The 18,522-nt window shown below is 37.4% G+C and overlaps 1 protein-coding gene across 2 annotated transcripts; it reads left to right on the forward strand.

Annotated features, from left to right (window-relative positions):
* Nucleotides 1–4: 4 nt before the first annotated feature.
* On the forward strand, nt 5–17,024 carry nadkb (NAD kinase b). 2 transcript variants are annotated; one of them, XM_059344145.1, is made up of 12 exons: nt 5–192; nt 1,974–2,267; nt 2,370–2,453; nt 2,987–3,116; nt 5,109–5,217; nt 7,875–7,960; nt 8,627–8,729; nt 8,885–9,069; nt 12,526–12,625; nt 13,389–13,546; nt 14,774–14,856; nt 15,869–17,024. In XM_059344145.1, the coding sequence occupies exons 2-12, from the start codon at nt 1,975–1,977 to the stop codon at nt 16,026–16,028; spliced, it is 1,491 nt and encodes a 496-aa protein (XP_059200128.1). In that variant the 5' UTR covers nt 5–192; nt 1,974; the 3' UTR covers nt 16,029–17,024. The 2 variants fall into 2 exon arrangements, with proteins under 2 accessions (XP_059200128.1, XP_059200126.1); XM_059344143.1 differs by having other exon boundaries at nt 5–187.
* The last annotated feature ends 1,498 nt before the right edge of the window (nt 17,025–18,522 follow it).

Here is an 18,522-nt window from a genome sequence, read left to right on the forward strand (position 1 = left end):
CCTGAACCGGTCCGGAGACATCACTTCCCCCTCGGTCATGCACTGTGTTGTATTGTAACATGTCAGCTTTTAGAGTTTGACGGCACTGTCTGTCTGTAATTACACGTTTGTTTTTGTAGCGTGTGGTGTAAACAGCCACAGTCAGTCCTTGAAGAAGTAGTAGCGACATGTTTCCTTCTGTCTGACAGTAAGGCTTCGTCTCCTTGACAGCGGTCAGCTAGTTCAGCTAACTGCTGCTCAACAAACCAACGGTCATTTAAACTGGAACCGAGAGTAACCGTTAGATCAGCTCCTCCTGACGGTTGGGCTGCTGCTTTCTGTCCGTTAGTTGCTAGTTTACGGCTGTTTAATTAATTAATTAAAACACGGCTATCTCACTAAAGCTTGGTCCAACAAGGTCAAATTGTTAATAATTTAATTTAAAAAAATAATAATTATAGCTTCTGTTTTGAATAACGAAAAAAATGTTGCTTATCTTGATATAACGTCACGTTATTAGCAAATAAGTAGTAGTAGCTAAATTGATTAATTCTTTTTTTTTTTTTTAGATTTTTTTTTTTGGCATTTTACATGCTTTATTGAAAGTGAGAGACAGATAGAAAGGGGGTGACAGAGGGGAGGACATGCGGCAAAGGGAGCTCAGGCCGGATTCGAACCCGGGTCCGCCGCAGCGAGGACTGTAGCCTCTATAACCCACTACGCTACGGACCACCCCAAATTGATTAATTCTTACCATATTTCATTAGATAACTAGCTGGTTTAATTCATGTTTGACTGTTTGTTGACATAAGAAAATCAATAATATAGTCTGTTTGCAGTAGACTGAACCTAAAGACTTTAGTGATTAACAAATCGATTATTTCGCCAGGTTAAACATTGATCTAGTTAAACCAAATGGAGACAAACACACACTCCATCCAGCTTTAAATGAAGTCTGTTTACCATCACTGGCACCACTGGTGGAATGTAACCATAGCTGAGTACATTTACTCAAGTACTGTACTTAGTACTTGAGTAAATATGTGCTTTACTTGAGTATTTCCATTTTATCTTACTTTATACTTCTACTCCACTACATTTTCAAGCAACTATTGTAATTTTACTACTCCACCACATTTAGCTGCTAGCTTTAGTTACTTTTCAGTTCAAGATTTAACATATAGATCTATCTGTCTGTCTAATAACAATCTAATAATTTACTTTTGAATCCTTAAGTACAATCTGATGTTGTTACTTTTATACTTTTACTCAAGTAAGTTTTGAATGCAGGACCTTTACTTATAGTGGAGTAATTTCACAGTGTGGTTTTTAGTACTTTGACTTAAGTAAGGGATCTGAAAACCTTTTCCACCACTGTGTGACACAATGCTATTACCTTTTATGAATATCACTGAATGGTTAAATTCTTGATCTATACGGATGTATCTGGTGGTTCATTTTCACTGTCAGTTAAACATGGTTATTGTTTCTTCAAATAGTTTATTTATACTTCTGTCTACAAAATGTCAGAAAATAGTAAGAATACCCAGTATAATTTTCCAGGGCCCAAGGTGAAGTGTTCAAAGTGCTTATCTGTCTGACCAGCAGTTCAAACAATGTTTTTTTTAATCATAATATAAACATGTGATAGCTGGCACTAGACTACTCAAGTAATCTACTTCCAGATTAATGATTTAATATGTCCCTTTCATTTCATGCCACACAGTGGTGCTGTGTTTTGTCACTCCACCACTGGGAAGGTGTAATATTTGTTTAAGGCAAAGTGCTGCAGAAGCGTCTAGGCCTACAAATAGTATTCTACCCGCTTAAGAAAAATCGTTGTTTCTTTTTCATTCACTATTATTCAAAATGATAGCTCAAATAGTGAAAGTTATGTGATAATTGTCATTCATAGAATCATCTCATCATTTTTTTCCTTCTCTTTAAAACGTAAAAATGTCTTTAACAGTTGTTTTTGTGCTGTGTTGCTGCAGAATGGAGAACTCAGACACCGGCTCATCATCGGGGCCCCTGGCAGTGCCGGACAGAGGCATGGTGCGACCCTCGGGGCCCCCCGGTCAGCTGCCGGAGCCAGCCAGGCCCTCGAAGCACCGGGAGCACCTGTCCAAGTCACCAAGGAGACGTCGGAAGGGGACGAGGTCGCAGCGGCGGGGGGATGGTCACGAACAGCTGCTCTGGGAGATCGAGCGGCGGACGTTGCCAGGCCAACACGAGCACTTGGAGCCCTCCGGGTCGGCCAACGACACGGCGGAAAGCTCTCCTAAGAGGTTTGTACTGCAGGTTGCCAGCTGGTCCGCCGTGCCACTGCCACAGCTCTGTTGCCCGGGACATGAGGTGACCTGTCCTCCTCTCTTTCTCTTTCCTCACAGGAGAGCACACTTTCTACATGGACCGTATCCAGCCACTCACTTCGGACCCAAAGCCTGTATTCTTCCCAACCCAACTTCAGTCATGTAAGCATGAGGGTCGATCTTTGTGTGTGCAGAAAAACTTATGTAACTGTGAGAGATAAGATAAAATGAGAATGCTGTGATTGGATGTTCCATGAGAAGGGATGGCTGACAGAACAGACCACAGATGCTGAGGAGCATTTCTTTGGACCTGATCTGAAAACAGACAGATAGAAATTATCCACACAATGCCTGTGATCCACCACGCCAGAGAGAAGAGAGACATACGGTAAAGAGGGGAAAACATTCTGATAATTGGAGTTTGGACCTCACTCCTGCAGACGTGTCATAACAGTTAATGAATGACTGCAGCTGTTTTAGATTTAGATTTGTTAACTTTGCTCAGAAGATGAGGTAAGACCTGGTGTCATGGTGGCATTTGACTCATTCAGAACTTGTCAAGACCCAGAAAACTGAATCAAAATGGCAAGACGGTTATGTAACAGTCGACTCTTTGGTCTGTTTCTGTGTGTCTGTGTGTGAGATATTATTGACAGGCACTGATGGTTTGTTGACTGTGTGTCTCTGTGTCCCAGGCACATCCAGGACCCAGCCAGCCAGCGGCTCACCTGGAATAAACCACCTGTCAACGTGCTCGTCATCAGGAAAATCCGAGATGAGAGCCTTGTCGAGCCTTTCAAAGAGCTCTGCAGGTTTCTCGTCGAGGTACAGGACTATTACACTATTATACACCATGTTTGTTACAATATTTTACAAGATTAATGTTTAATTAACGTTTGACTGAGGTGGTGGACTTTGGTTTCTGAAACAACACAGGGAACTGAGTCTGATTCTTATTCTTATGTCTTAAGACACTCTTCATTTTGGTTATTTTGCACATTAATTACATTATTTGTAATTTCCACTGAACAATAAACCCAAACTATGTCCCAATCACAGTGTCTTTAGATGATATATAACAAAAAATCAGGCAAAAAAACAGCAAAAAAGGATTTATTGAAGTCACAAGGAATGTTCAGGTGGAGACAAAAAAGTGAATTAACCATTATAAGACATCTAGAGCCACATAATTAACAAAATAAACTAATGAAAAACACACATGGGACGGGGAGTTTTAGGCACTAAGTGTCTTGAAATGAGGCTTCATAAAACCTAAAAATTATTACATTTGATTTACAAAAGTGCTGTAAATGGTAATGTTGTTTTTGTGTGCGAGTTCGGGCTGTCAGGAGACATGATGAACTAAAAGTGTAGTTGTTCATTCCTTTTTGTTTCAGTCGGCTCCATCAGACTGATAACAAACACTGTCACTACTTCAAGCTAACGCAGCTAGAAGAAGCTCAAGTATCAGTTTTAACAAAAACATTTCAAAGCCTTTTAAAATGTCTGCTGCTGATCCAAGTCCAAGTTGTTAATTTAATCAATCATATAGATAGATAGATAGATATAGATAGATATACTTTATTTATCCCAAGCTGGGAAATTACAGTGTTATTATTGTTATTTACTGTTGGGTAGTATTTACAAAAAATGTGATAAGAATAAATGACTCAGGGCTGAATTCCATTCTACTTTTATTCTTTGTCTGGTGTGACTATGAAAGAGCTATTCAATTGCATTCTGTTTCGTTATATATATAATATAAAGAGTCTTTAAATTAAATGTTCTGAACACCATGGAAGCTCTGAATATGTATTGAGATAAACTGGAATTTAAACTTGACATTTAGGTAATTGTTAAATTACCATAAGCCTATTTTACTGCATTACATTTATTATTATTATACATTTATTTATTATTATTATTATACTCTAGTGAGATATCAGCTTTATCACTGTCCTTTTTTAGCTTTTTTGTCTTTGGTCAATTATTCTTTCCTCGTTCTCTTTGCTGTCTCTGCCTGCGTTTCAGCCATAACAACTTAATATAACATCAAAAATAAAATTCTCCTTTTACCTAGTTAACAAACTACTCACTGCCAAACTCTGCCTGGGAAAAAATGTAAACAGACTCCTCTGGTCTGCATGCTGTAAATCGTTTCAACTGTTCACAGGGAATCAGATCCGGGGATAGATATTAAGAATAACTTTATAGGAATAGCCAATCTTCTTGCTAACGGAGGTAATATAGAGGCATCATTATTAACTTGAGACTGTTTTATTGCCTGTTGAAAACTCCTTGTAGCTGCTTTAAAATGCCTGTCAATCAATTTGAGTGACACCAGGTTGTAATTTTAGTTTTATCAGTGGAAGGATCAGGTTGTCAGTTTAATTGATTTGAGTTATAGTTTAGTTCTTGGCTGCTAATAAATGAAACCCATGTTTCTGAAGAACAGAGTGTTCACTGAAACATCTGTGTCACTGAAGAGCAATGAGTCGGACAAAAAGAATCCAGGAAATGACCCAGACATGTTATAGTCTGGTCTCTCGCAGTTACGACACCTTTGGGCCACATGTTTCCAAAACAAGCTGTACTTTGTGTAACAGGACTGCCGGAGACGGCCAGTGAACCCATCTATTTACATTCCACGCAGACAGTGTCATATTAAACCCCACATGTTTGCCATACGCTCTGCTTCGTTTCAGAAAGATGTACTTTTCTGTGTGTGTTTCGGCTGTCGTCACTAAAGCGTGTCTCTGTGTGTCTCTGTGTGTCTCTGTGTGTCTCTGTGTGTCTCTGTGTGTCTCTGTGTGTCAGGAGAAGCAGATGATGGTGTACGTGGAGCGCAGAGTGGCAGATGATGCTACGCTCTCAAAGGACGAGGCGTTCGGCTCCATCCGCAATCAGCTCTGCACCTTCAGAGAGGGTGAGACGAACAAGACTCTACATCAGGGGTGTCAAACTCAAATACACAATGGGCCAAAATTTAAAACTTGAATAAAATCGCGGGCCAAAATTGAACAAATAAACCTTTTAATATATACCAAACATGTTTTGCTTTAACATTAAATATGGAATCAGCAACACTTATAAACATACAATATATAACTAAATAGTGCAGACATGCAAAATCAAATTTCAAATAAAAAACACATCAATGTCATTAATTTATTAAATAAAAATTAAATAAAAATCGTATGCCTCTTTTCTATTTGCATCCTTCTGATTTAAATATCAAAATAAACTTTTTCAACAGGTTAATAAATTCTGCCTTTCTTTTCTCCATTTTTGGGAAGGGGTAGCTGGGAGACAGCTCTAGCTTGAGGTTGCTATGACGACTGTCACAGAGGAGCGTTTCTGGGTCCTGTCCTGATTGACGCGCCAAAACAACAGCAGGGCATTGTGGGATTTGTAGTATTAGCGCTAAATGCGCCGTATAATACCGGCGGGTCAGCTTTTATAGTACTATAATAAGATAATAATTTGGTATTGCCTCGCGGGCCAAATAAAATTACACTGCGGGCCCGCGGGCCAGAGTTTGAAACCCCTGCTCTACATGCTGAACTAAAGGCATACAACTTCTGAAAGAGAGCCAAACTAATTTGGATGATGTGTAAAATTAGACAAAGAATATATCAAATATAGAATTGGATTTGAACATTAGATATCTTGTCTTTGTACTCTTTTCAATTGAGTGTAGAAATTTAAATTTCAGTGTCCCGACTTTTTTTTTCAGGGTCACACTTGACATTGTTGACAAGTCATGTTATTATTTGCAGAAATTAACGTGTATACACAGTTACAGGAAACGTCTGTGTTTTTCAACTTGGAACCTATTTTTTCAGCCTGTTCTCCCCTCAAAAACGTAATGAAATGAAAAAAGTACATGATTCTGAACTTAAGCTACCTTGTTTACGTAAGTTACGTGAATGATGTTTTTGAACGTAACTTACATTTCTGCTCATGTTTTTTACATAACTTGCAGTAGTCACATGACCCTTGTAACTACTTCACTTCCGGCATTTACGTTAATTTATTTACTGTTTAAACTGTCTTTTATAACACCTTACCAGGCAAAACGCGAGCCTCGATACATTTATACGTGTCGTAATGGGTGGTACTGATACATGACCTGTTCTGTCGTTTAGGTTGGAGAACTTTAAAACATTTTTTTAGATGTTTCTGTGTCTCAGTGACTGACGGGGAAAACTGTTTTTGAAATTGTTCCAGTACTGATTGAGAGTGCTGCAACTGCAATGAACGACCAATAAAAGTGTTTAAGTTAGTTAAAAAGTATGTGAACCCTTTGAAATTACTTTGTTTTCTATATTAATTTGTCATAAAATGTGATCTGCTCTGCATCTAAGTCCCAAGTATAGAAAAACACAAACATGTTTAACCTCATACCACAAAAACAAGTATAATGTTTCATGTCTTTATTGAACACATCCTTTTAACATTCATGGTGCTGATGTAAGTGAACCCTTGATTTAATAACTGGTTGAACTTCCTTTGAAGGCAATAACCTCAACCAAGCGCTTCAGCTAGCTGCTGGTCAGACCTGCACAACGTTTAAACGCTTCAGCTCAGCCATGTTCTTAAGATTCTGGTGTGAACGGCTCTCTTGAGCTCATTGCACAGCATCTCTGTTGGATTCTGGGCTCTGACTGAGCCTCTCCAAAAGGTGGATTTTCTTTTTTTGAAGCCACTCTGTAGTTGATTTACTTTGATGTAGGGCTGGGCGATATGGCCCTAAAAGAATATCACGATATTGCATGCTATTTTTGCAATAACGATATTCTTGACGATATTAGGAAATATGATTATTTTTTTTAGTCTGTTTAAATAATTAAAAATCAAAAATGTAGTTGAAGTGCAAATCTCAACAGTTGCCAAACACAACATTTTTTACTCTTGACTCTTGAGTATGAGCAAATAATAAAAATAACCATTTAGGGGTTCCAGGGGCATATTTTAATGACATTTTGTAAAGGAGAATAAAGGTTCTTGTATGTTTTATTTAAGGCATCTTATTTTGATAGTCTTCTTGTAAATTCTGTGGTGGATTCTCTTAATACACTGTGCTCTTATTTTGAAAGCTGCATGTGTTAAGCGACAGGGAGTAAGTAGCTTTTTGTGATTAAAACAACTTTAACCACTACATCAAGAAGTAAGAATATTGCCAATATCATGATATGCATTTTTTTTAACCATAAAAAAATATACCGATATTATTGTGAACGATACCATATGGCACACCCCTACTTTGATGTTTAGGGTCATTGTCTTGCTGCATCACCCAACTTCAACTGAGCTGATCACATTTTATGACAAAGAAAGGCAGAAAACTAGGTCATTTCAAAGGGTACACATACTTTTTTCTTGCCACAAGTGTCTGACAACTTTATGGAAAGGAGAAATAAAACTTTTTTGATGCAATCAGTCATTTTGACACAAAAAACATGGGAAAAAGTGTCACTTTTTCTTACATTCTTGAATGAAAAAATATTTTATTTTTTGCATAGTGCAATGCTGTTAAATTAAAATAAGATCTTGAGTCAGGAGTGTTTTGTCTTCCTGCAGGTTATGACGATATCTCTGACTGCATAGACCTGATCATCTGCCTGGGTGGAGACGGGACTCTGCTCTACGCCTCCTCTCTCTTCCAGGTAGTCACACTTTTATTGCTTGATCACTTCAGGGAAGCTCATGTCGTAAACATTTTATTACAAAATACTTTAAAAGATAAACGATGCAATGTTATAGTATTTATTCCTTTAATTCAAATAAAAAATAATAATTTTATATCTAGCTATGGCATAATTGTATTTCATCTTTACTTTACAAAGGTTTCCTTCTTGGTTTAACCTGTTTTTTTATTTTTGAATGACCTTATTGTATCATAAAGTAATAATAATAATAAAACAAAAAAATATATATTTTTTTAAAATCAGGAAATCCTGTGAAAACAATTTGAATATGCCACCTTATTTCACAAAGTTCGATTATTGAAAAACATTTGAAAATTAAACAAAAAAAAAAGATAATAAAATTGAAAATTCCGTGTATTTAAAATGAATCTGAAGTATAAACATAATTTAAGTATCCTGAATATTTATTTTACTCTGTAACTGCTCATTAAAATCTGTTTCATGCATGAATTTCTTTAAGACATATCACATCAGAATTTGGTAAAAAAGTATTCATAATAAAAGCTTTTAATAGTGTGTACAGCTGCTCTCAGTATTGTGTTCTACGTGTAACTAAGTAAACAGTAAACAGATTTTTAAGCGTTAGACTGATTTTTATGGCCGAACTTTTTTTCTTGTCTGCAGGGCAGCGTGCCTCCGGTCATGGCGTTTCACCTCGGCTCTCTGGGATTCCTGACGCCCTTCAAATTTGAGTCATACAAGACTGAAGTGGCCAAAGTGTTTGAAGGTAGAGAGGAGCTTTTTATGAAATACTGCAAACAAAATCAATTCTCCCCTGAAAGGTCAAACTTAGACATACATCATTCTCACTTAGTTTAGTTGTTATAACATATATTTGAATGCCACGTGTGTGCTCATGTTTGCACGTATGACTGAATCCAGGCAATGCAGCCATCACTCTACGGAGTCGTCTAAAGGTGAAGGTGGTGAAGGACATGCTGCAGAGAACCGGCCAGCAGCCGTACAGCCGAGAGTCGCAACAGCAGCAACAAGAACAGGAACACAACGGACTTCTCCCTCACGGACACACCAACAGCGAGGCTGGGAAGGTCACCCTGCAGCTACAGGTGAGGGCGAGAGGCACAGGTATATGAATCCCAACTAACCCTGGAACAGCAAACACAAACACCACAGTCACACAATAACACAAACTAACAGATTGCATCAGGGGTAGACCATAAACTCCTGTGTTCTGTGAGGTAAAATTACTGCTTTTTTCTTTTTTGTGATCAATTATTTTTATTTTCAAAAGAGAAGGGCATGAAACAAGTCAAATACAGTAATACAAGTAGTATTCACTTCCCTTTACCCACCCACCCCTCCCAGGTTAGCGACATCCCCCCTCCCTCGATATCCCAAAAAGATCTTCTACATTAGATACAGCATACATCACATAGTACATAAGTCATATCAATGTCCTATATGCCAAAGTAATTGTATGAAAATAAACAAAAAATTACATGTATTTCAAGTAAAGATGTCTTTCTCAACTCAGTAAATCTTTAACCATTGCCACTGCAGAGGTGGCAAAAATAACATTACGTTTCCATTACATTAAGGAGTGGGAAGAAGTGCAAACTTATTAGGTCCTACCCCTTCTCCCTCAGATATTACTATTGCAATCAAAAAATATTAATTAATTTATTATGTACATGGTTACCTTGGTAACAGACAAGGTGAAGAAAGTATGGATAATTTCCTCATACAACCCCACTTCAAAATAACTGGAACTATCTTAAAAAAACAAAGTTGTCATCTTCGCAACTAGAAAAAAAAAAAATGAACATGAAGAGAGAGTTTACCTAATGAAGTTGTGGTGTGGTCTTCTGCTGCTGTAACCCATCTGCTTCAAGGTTGGACGTGTTGTGCGATCAGAGATGGTCTTCTGCAGACTTTGGTTGTAACGAGTGGTTATTTTAGTTACTTTCTATAATCTCAAACCAGTCTGGTCATTCTCCTTTGATCTCTGGCATCAACCAGAGAACTGCCGTTCACTGGATATTTACTCTTTTTCGGACCATTCTCTGTAAACCCTAGAGATGGTTGTTAGATCAGCAGTTTCTGCCTGTCTGGTACCAACCATGCCACATTCAAAGTCACTTAAATCACCTTTCTTCTCCATTCCGATGCTCCCTTTGAGCTTCAGCGGCTCGTCTTCACCATGTCTACATGTCTAAATGCATTGAGTAGCTGCCATGTGATTGGCTGATGCGATATTTGCATTAATGAGCAGATGAACAGGTGTACCTAATGATGTGGCCGCGAGCATATGTGAATGAGCTGAGCGTGATATTCTCAAGAAACAAACGTTCATTTGCGCCTCTGTAGCATTCATTTATTGGATCCACGCAAACATCAGAGTGAGCCACAAATACAAACAACAACAGGGTAACGCTTTGTTGTTGTTTCCTCGTGTGTGAAAATGGCCTCTCCAAGGCAGTCAGGGTTTTTTTAATCACTTATTGGATTAATTTGCTTAATCTTCATGGTTCTTCAGATGCAGTGGAAACACAAACAGCAGACTTAGTTCTGTGTGATTGTTCTCAGTCCTCTTTATTAATTCCTGATTACACCCCGAAAATGATGCTCTAAGCCCGTAGAGATGATGGAGGCCTACTCTGTGTGTATGTGTGTGTGAGTGTGTGTGTGTGTGTGTGTGTGTGTGTGTGTGTGTCCCTTGTTTCCTTTTTCATCCTGGGTGCGTTCGTACATGTGTAAAGGCTCAAGTGAGTGAGCCGCGTTGCCATGGCGACAGTCATAATAAAGCTGCTGTGCGCAGATATGAGGAGAGAGAAAAAAGTCGGATGTTTATGAAGTTCTGTTGAGCCAGTTGCTGTGGAGACCGTGGCGTCAACAGTGCAGTTCGCCGGAGAAACGGATACTTAATGAGCTCTGACGCTGTTCGGTCTGACACACTGTGTAACTAAACAACATGCCTCACAGCTGCAGTCACACACTCTCTCTCTCTCCTCTTCCCGTCTTCATCGATAAAAGACAGTGATGGATCGTTCTGGTCTCTGAACCTGAGCGCGACCTCACATTACATCACGTCTGCTGCATCCAGCAGGATGTTTGCTCCGCGCTCAGCTGACGTCAGTACATCAGCGCTGCAGCACTCTGACTGAAGTGTGGAACATGATTTGTATGCTGCCTGTCTGCACACCAGTGTCTCTCTGCTCGTACTTTTCCTCATGTAATGTGAGGATGTAATGCACTGTAGCTGCTGCTGGCTGATTTACTGTCTGTGTTTTGCAGACAGGATATGCAGCAATACATAGGTTAAAAAAAAAAACAGAGGACCATACAATTTCTCAGGACATCATAACAAACACTCCCAGGCAGGCATCTATCCAACACTACAAACAACACTGGACACAAAAGGGAAAGTACCGCCATAATAAAGTGCTTTAACTGTTTTATACCCGCTCACTCAAGAGCTTAAAGAGGCCAAAGTGCTCAAAATCCAACGGATGGTACTTGTCATCTTATGGAACTTTTGTTCAGACTGCAGGGATTTACATTTACTTTAATTTTTATTAGAGCCTGGTTGATACCGACACTGATTTTAGAGGGAGAAAATGAATTGATAACCGATATGGTAATTTTTTGAGCTGGAATGAAAATAGACATTTAATGTGGATTGTGCACTGATTTAAAGAATAAATAGGAACAAAGTAGCTAAATAAACATTATTACTGTTCAGTGTCAGTCAATTGCTGACTATTAAAAACAAGAAAAAAAAATCAATAGCTAACACCATTTCTAAATCACATTTACTGCATTCTATCTTGTGTATAAAAAGTGTTCAAAACAGCACATATCGGACAGCATATACACGAATAATGATATTACTATAATAATATCAGGCGATTACATCTGTCAACTGATACATCTGTCGGGCTATAACATTAACTGTCTGTGAAAAGGCATTACATATATACTGCTTCATTGAATATAGAGCTTTACCACATAATAGAGCCATAGTGGTGCAGTGATTTAATTTCCTTCGTCTCTGCCAGAGAGGTTGTGTTTACAATTGTTTTCTTGTTTACAAGCTGGATTTTTTTCAAATTTGACCTCCCAGATATAAATGATGTTTTGGTGCAGATCCAGAACCAATGGGCCAAAGACAAACTCATGTGTTTCTGTTGTGGATAGAGACACCATGTGGCCATTTCTAAAGCATTTTACACTGTGTGCTCTTCACAAACCTTCAGTTTTGTCCCAGATTTAATTTTTCAGCTATAGGTTTTTTAATCCAATCTATGGCACATTTGGTTAAGAATATATTTTATTGATTATGAAAATGACATAACATCCTACTTTCCTGTTATTGGTTGCCAGATGCACTTATATTATATTATATACACATAAACACATCAAAACATTTACGTTGTTTGTCCTATAGGGGGCACTACATGATTGTTTCAAATGGCAGTAAGTCAGTGGTCATAAGTATACTTGTGCTTGAACAAAGTCTAAATATTGTGTGTGTGTGTGTGTGTGTGTGTGTGTGTGTACAGGTGTTGAATGAGGTGGTGGTGGACCGAGGTCCGTCCTCCTACCTGTCCAACGTGGACTTATATCTTGATGGACGGCTCATCACCTCAGTGCAAGGAGACGGTGAGAGCAGTCATACACTTTTTTTTTTTTTTTAAACATATATTTATTGGGTTTTGTGTTAATATAACAACATCCAACAACCAAAACTTCACAAACATATGGCAGCAAGGAAATAATAATCAAAATATCAATAATACTGAAAAGGACCAAAACAAATTAATAATCAAATAAATGTAGATAACAAAAAATAAATAACAAAAACATATAAATAAAATGAAAAAAAAAAATAATAATTAAACTGTGACGAGTATTCTTACATTCTTACAGGTTACATTCGCAACAACAAATTAGATATTTTTCATTAGCTTATTTTCCCACCGCCTCCTCCATATCTCCATTCCTCAACAGTTCCAGAAATATTTTCCAAATATTATAAAATTCAGAAGCCCTCTTTCTAACAATATAGGTCAGTTTTTCAAGAGCCAAACTCGATGTTAAGTTATTTAACCAGTGTTTAAAAGAAGGACAACCAACATTCTTCCAACACAATGCAATACAGCGTTTGGCCTGTAGTAAACAAAGGTCGACCATTTTTCTTTCATTACAAGATAAAGTACATTGATATGGATAAATACCTAAAATACATAACTTAGGGCAAAAAGGTACAGGGGAAGTTGTGATCTGAGAAATATACTTTAACACTAGTCATACTGAAATAAATACTGCAAATTAAAGTGGAAACATAGACAGGAAGGACTGTGTACTAATGAAGCAGATATGGTGATTGAATGTGGTAAATGTCCTCTCTTTCTCTGTCCTCCAGGCGTGATTGTGTCCACACCTACAGGCAGCACAGCGTATGCAGCCGCAGCAGGAGCCTCCATGATCCACCCCAATGTCCCCGCTATCATGGTCACCCCCATCTGCCCACACTCGCTCTCCTTCAGGCCCATCGTCGTCCCTGCTGGGGTGGAGCTCATGGTGAGAACGAAGGGGAAGCAGCTGGACTGAGTTTGGGGCAGTCACATTTACAGACAGTGGCCCTCATTTATCAAACGGACGTAGAAAGGAGCGCAGATATATATTTCAGGGTTCACGTGGGATTCATCAAACGTTTCCTATCTCTCAAATCACAGCCAAAAAACGATCTGACGTTGATGAATGAGGCGGCTGAAAACAAGCATCATTTAAAGTTCTGAGCACTTAAAGTTTTTGGTTTGGTTTTGGCTTTTTGGTTGCAGCCAGGAGGTAAACAATGTTTTAAAGTAAGTTTTATTTTCAAAAGAAGAGGAATTTCTCAGAGGCAGAAAGTGAAACGCTGACGTCCAACAGCTGCAACACAACAAACTTTTGTTTGGCAGCATAAAAAGTGAAAAGGAAGGAAATTAGTGGTGTTGTCAGCAGAATAGCGGACCATTAAACTCTCGGCCAGGTTGGAATATTCCATTTATACATTGTGATATATATATAGCCTAATAGCCTATATAATTATCCAGATATTATTATTATTTTTTATGATGGAGAGATATTATTCACTTCTGTACATTTAGTAATAATTCTGTCCCAGTCAAAGGAGAGGTGGCCGCGCTGATTGGAAATGTTTCTATTCGGGCAGAACCGCTGCTGAAGGAGACGCTGACGCTCGGGTGTTCAGCAGGATAACAGTAAACAGCAGAAGACAAAAACATTTTAATATTTAAGCCTCGGCTGTTTAAAGAATTTCACAGTTGCAGGGTTTATTTATTTTTAATGATGTTTTAATGATAAATAATGTAGTCTAAACATGTTTTGCTTTGTCACCATTAAAAAAAAACACCACAGAGTTTTATCAGCTCCAGGCATCGATACTATAGTCTAAGATCAATTCTCAGACTCAGACGTGTGGACTTCACGCTGACTCTTTTGCGTACACGAGCTGAGAGCAGACTGAGATCTGATCGTACCCTCCGCTCACGTCCAAAGTGATAAATGTCGAACCTTGCGTAGAAATGATCTTACGCCCACTTTACGATCACTTTCTGTCGGACGCTCGTTTGATAAATGAGGGCCAGTGTCTTTGCTAGGCTTTTCCCCCCAAATAATATTCCATTATTTGGTACATGGTACATGGCTCCAGACATCTCCGTCTCTCAGGTCGGTGTGTTGTTGGGCCAATCAGTACGTAGCTTTGGAAGCTTGTGAGCTGACGGTCTGTTCTTCTACAATCAGATCACCTTGTCCCCTGACGCCAGGAACACTGCCTGGGTGTCGTTTGATGGCAGGAAGAGACAGGAGATCCAGCACGGAGACTGGTAACGTTCATTCAACTCATCATCCATCTCATCGTCCATTCACACTGCAACACGGCACCATAGAACGAAGTGGGAGGAGACGTTAGTGGCGTTTAACAAAGCAGCAGCAGTACGTCTACAATAAGTGACTGCAGCAGCGAGTAAATTCAAAACTGTAGTAGTGTTTCCATCAACCCGTTTCTCTGCACATTTTGACAATTTGCATGAGAAAAGCTTGACAGAAACACCACAATTCAATAAAACTCTCCAAACGGTCAGAAGGGCACCACCCATTATTTTACTTTATTATTATGTATTTATTTATATATACATATATATAATTTGAAATTTTATTATTGTTTTTTTTTTTTTTATTGAACACAAGTTCAATTAATACTAGGTTGTCGAATGGTACAGTAATGTTGTTGCAGGGATGGGGCTCTGTTGGAGCGAGGGGGGAGGTGATGTTTATGTTTATATTGTATTTGTATTATTACCGATCATCTATATTTCTGAATGTATATACTTTGTACACTATGCATAAACCTCAATAAAAAAAGACTTGGAATAAGAAGGGCACCACCCGAGGATCAAAGGACGCGGGTCGGCTCATATGGAGTTAATAATTCTGTTATTATTATTATTATTATTATTATTATTATTATTATTATTATTATTATTATTATTATTATTATTATTAATAATAATAATAATAATAAATAGCTAGGAGCCAGACCTAAAATAGCTTTTAAAGGGATCAGTAAAATCTTAAAATCAATCCTAAAACAAACAGGGAGCCAGTGTAAGAAGATAAAATCGGGGTGATGTGATGTCGTCTTTTAAAACCGGTAAGAAGCCGAGCTGCTGCATTCTGAACCAGTCGGAGGCGAGAAAGGGATTTGTGGGAGATGCCAGAGATGAGGGAGTTACATTAATCTAAACGGGAGAATATGAGAGTGTGAATGACTTTTTCCAGGTCAAAGGGTAACAGCATGGGTTTGATCTGCTTAATTCTCCTGTTCCCTCCAAACAGCATCAAGATCACCACGTCTTGTTACCCGGTGCCCTCCATCTGCTGCCATGACCTGGTGTACGACTGGTTTGAAAGCCTGGCTCAGTGTTTGCACTGGAACGTACGCAAGAGGCAGGCGCGACTGGCTGACGTCTCCGACTCTTCAGACACTGAAAACTGAATCAACGGCTACTTTCTCCCGGCCTACGTTAAAGTCCCAGGTCTCTGCAGCCGCTGAGGAGGATCAGAGTTGTTCTGAAACCACACTGAAACATGAGGCTGTGAAAGTGAGAGCATGTGTGTGTGCAGCCAGATTAGTGTTACATTAGCCCTATGAATAGCATGTTTAATACTGTGAATATAGTAATTTGTACGTGTGAGAAAGCATCTCATGACATTCCAGTACAAAACAATCTGTAATTTTATCTGTAGGTTACAGAAATGCATGTTTCCCACCTAGAAGTGGACATACAGTAGTGTTCAATATAATAGCAGTCCAATGTGACTAACCAGATTAATCCAGGTTTTTAGTATATTTTTTATTGCTACATGGCAGCACCTACTGGTCCCTTGTTTGCCATGTAGCAATAAAAAATATGTAGCAATAAAAAATATACTAAAAACCTGGATTAATCTGGTTAGTCACATTAGACTGCTATTATATTGAACACTACTGTAAAATAATTAGTTATTTTAATGATTGTAATATGTTAATATCTTATTATTTTTTCACATGGTGCGCTAAATCATCAATGTGAAATCAGTGTGTGAGCTCTCGGTGTTACTGGCATAACCTTTGGATGATGTAGGCAAAAAAAGAAAACTGATAGATTAAGGAAAAAGGTCTATAAATGTAAATTTGTACATACAAGATTCTAGAGATAACTGTATTTAATGTCATATTTATGTGATATTTATATAGATGGGAGCTTGAAAAGATTGAATTTATGTGACTGAGCCAGCCAAAGACTACTGCATGGGATTCCTCTTCAAAGGATGCTTTCTTTGTTTTTCCATTTGCTTTCTTCACTTTTCTGCCAAATTTAAGTTCTTAAAGTCTGCATGTCAGAAACAGAATAGAACCAGCTGGAGAAACGTCCATGTGTCATGTTGTTTTCGTAATAATTAAACCGTCAATGTGAAAGGAAGAAATGCTAAAATAAAGTATAAACGCTCACTCTTTTTGTTCCGTCGGATCTTTTGTGTCACCAAACCTTCTGACTAATTACCTTCAATGAAAAAATCTGATTATTCAAAAATTAATCTGCACAGGTTGGTAATTTTGGATAAACTATACTATGACCATTTTTTGACCTTTGACCTTTTTTATCGACATATACTAGGACTTTTTTAACGAAATGTTTGGACATACTGTTATATGGAGTTTCCTTGATACTTTTAGACATACTAACTACTATTACCATGATCAATATCCTATTCTACGGCGTTTTAATGCATTTTTGGACAAATTACACTGATTGTTGTTTTTTTTTAAAAACTTTTTCAACATACTGTACTATGACCTTTTTTTATGAAGATTTTGGACATGCCATAATATGCCAATTTCTTTGTTTTTGAACATACTATAGAATGTCCAAAGATGGAAAAACACAAAGATTTCAGAAAAAGGTCATACAATTTTAAAATGCTTAAAATGTTTTTAATATAGCCTGTTGTTACACGTTTATGTATAATCTTTCAAAATAAGTTACAGAAAAACATATTATAGGATGTCCAAAAATTGGGGGGAAAAACATACTATAGAATAGAAAAAAAATCTAAGAATAAGGTCATGAAATTTTAAAACACCCCAAATTCCAATAGGTGGCTTATTATAGTCTGTTGATACATGTTATTGTATACTCTTATCAAAAATGACAGAAAAACACCAGATTTGGAGATTTCCAAGAATGGAAGAAAAAAAAGTCATACTATAGTGTGTCGTTTTTGTTAAAAAAGGTCAAATTTTAAAATGCTCATAATTGTTCTATTATAGATTGTTGATACATACAATACACACACGTATACATACATATGTATACATACATATGTAAATATACATACGTACAATCTTTTAAAAAATTACAGAAAAAAACTTGACTTTGAGATGTCCAGAATGAAAGAAAAAGGTCATACAATAGTATGTTGATTTAAAAAAAAAATAAAAAAGGCCAAATTTTAAAATGCCTAAAAATACTGAAAATGGCCCAATTATAGCCATGTTATTGAATTATATGTTCAAAACATATTATGGGATGTCCAAAAATTGAAAAAAAAGTCATATTATTATTATTATTATTATTATTGTCATTATTATTATAGTATGGCATAACATTTTCAAAAAAAGGTCATCAAATTTTAAAATGTCAGAAATTCCTAAAATTGGTATATTATAGCCTGTTGATGCATATTAAAGTATTGTCTGTCAATAACTGACAGAAAAACACCATATAATAGGATGTCCAAAAACTATACAAGTAAGTTGATACATAACAAAAAAAAACTCACATATTATACTATTACCATGCTCAACATGCTATGTATTGTTATATATATTTTTTGAACAAACTATACTATGATGTTTTGCCATCACACTTTATTACGACCTACTTTGAAATAATAAATGCCAACAAATTTGAAAATTAATCTTTTTCTTTTGTAAATCAAGAGTGTGA

The sequence above is a fragment of the Centropristis striata genome, chromosome 11 (genome assembly GCF_030273125.1).
Source record: "Centropristis striata isolate RG_2023a ecotype Rhode Island chromosome 11, C.striata_1.0, whole genome shotgun sequence".
In the NCBI taxonomy this organism is placed as follows: domain Eukaryota; kingdom Metazoa; phylum Chordata; class Actinopteri; order Perciformes; family Serranidae; genus Centropristis; species Centropristis striata.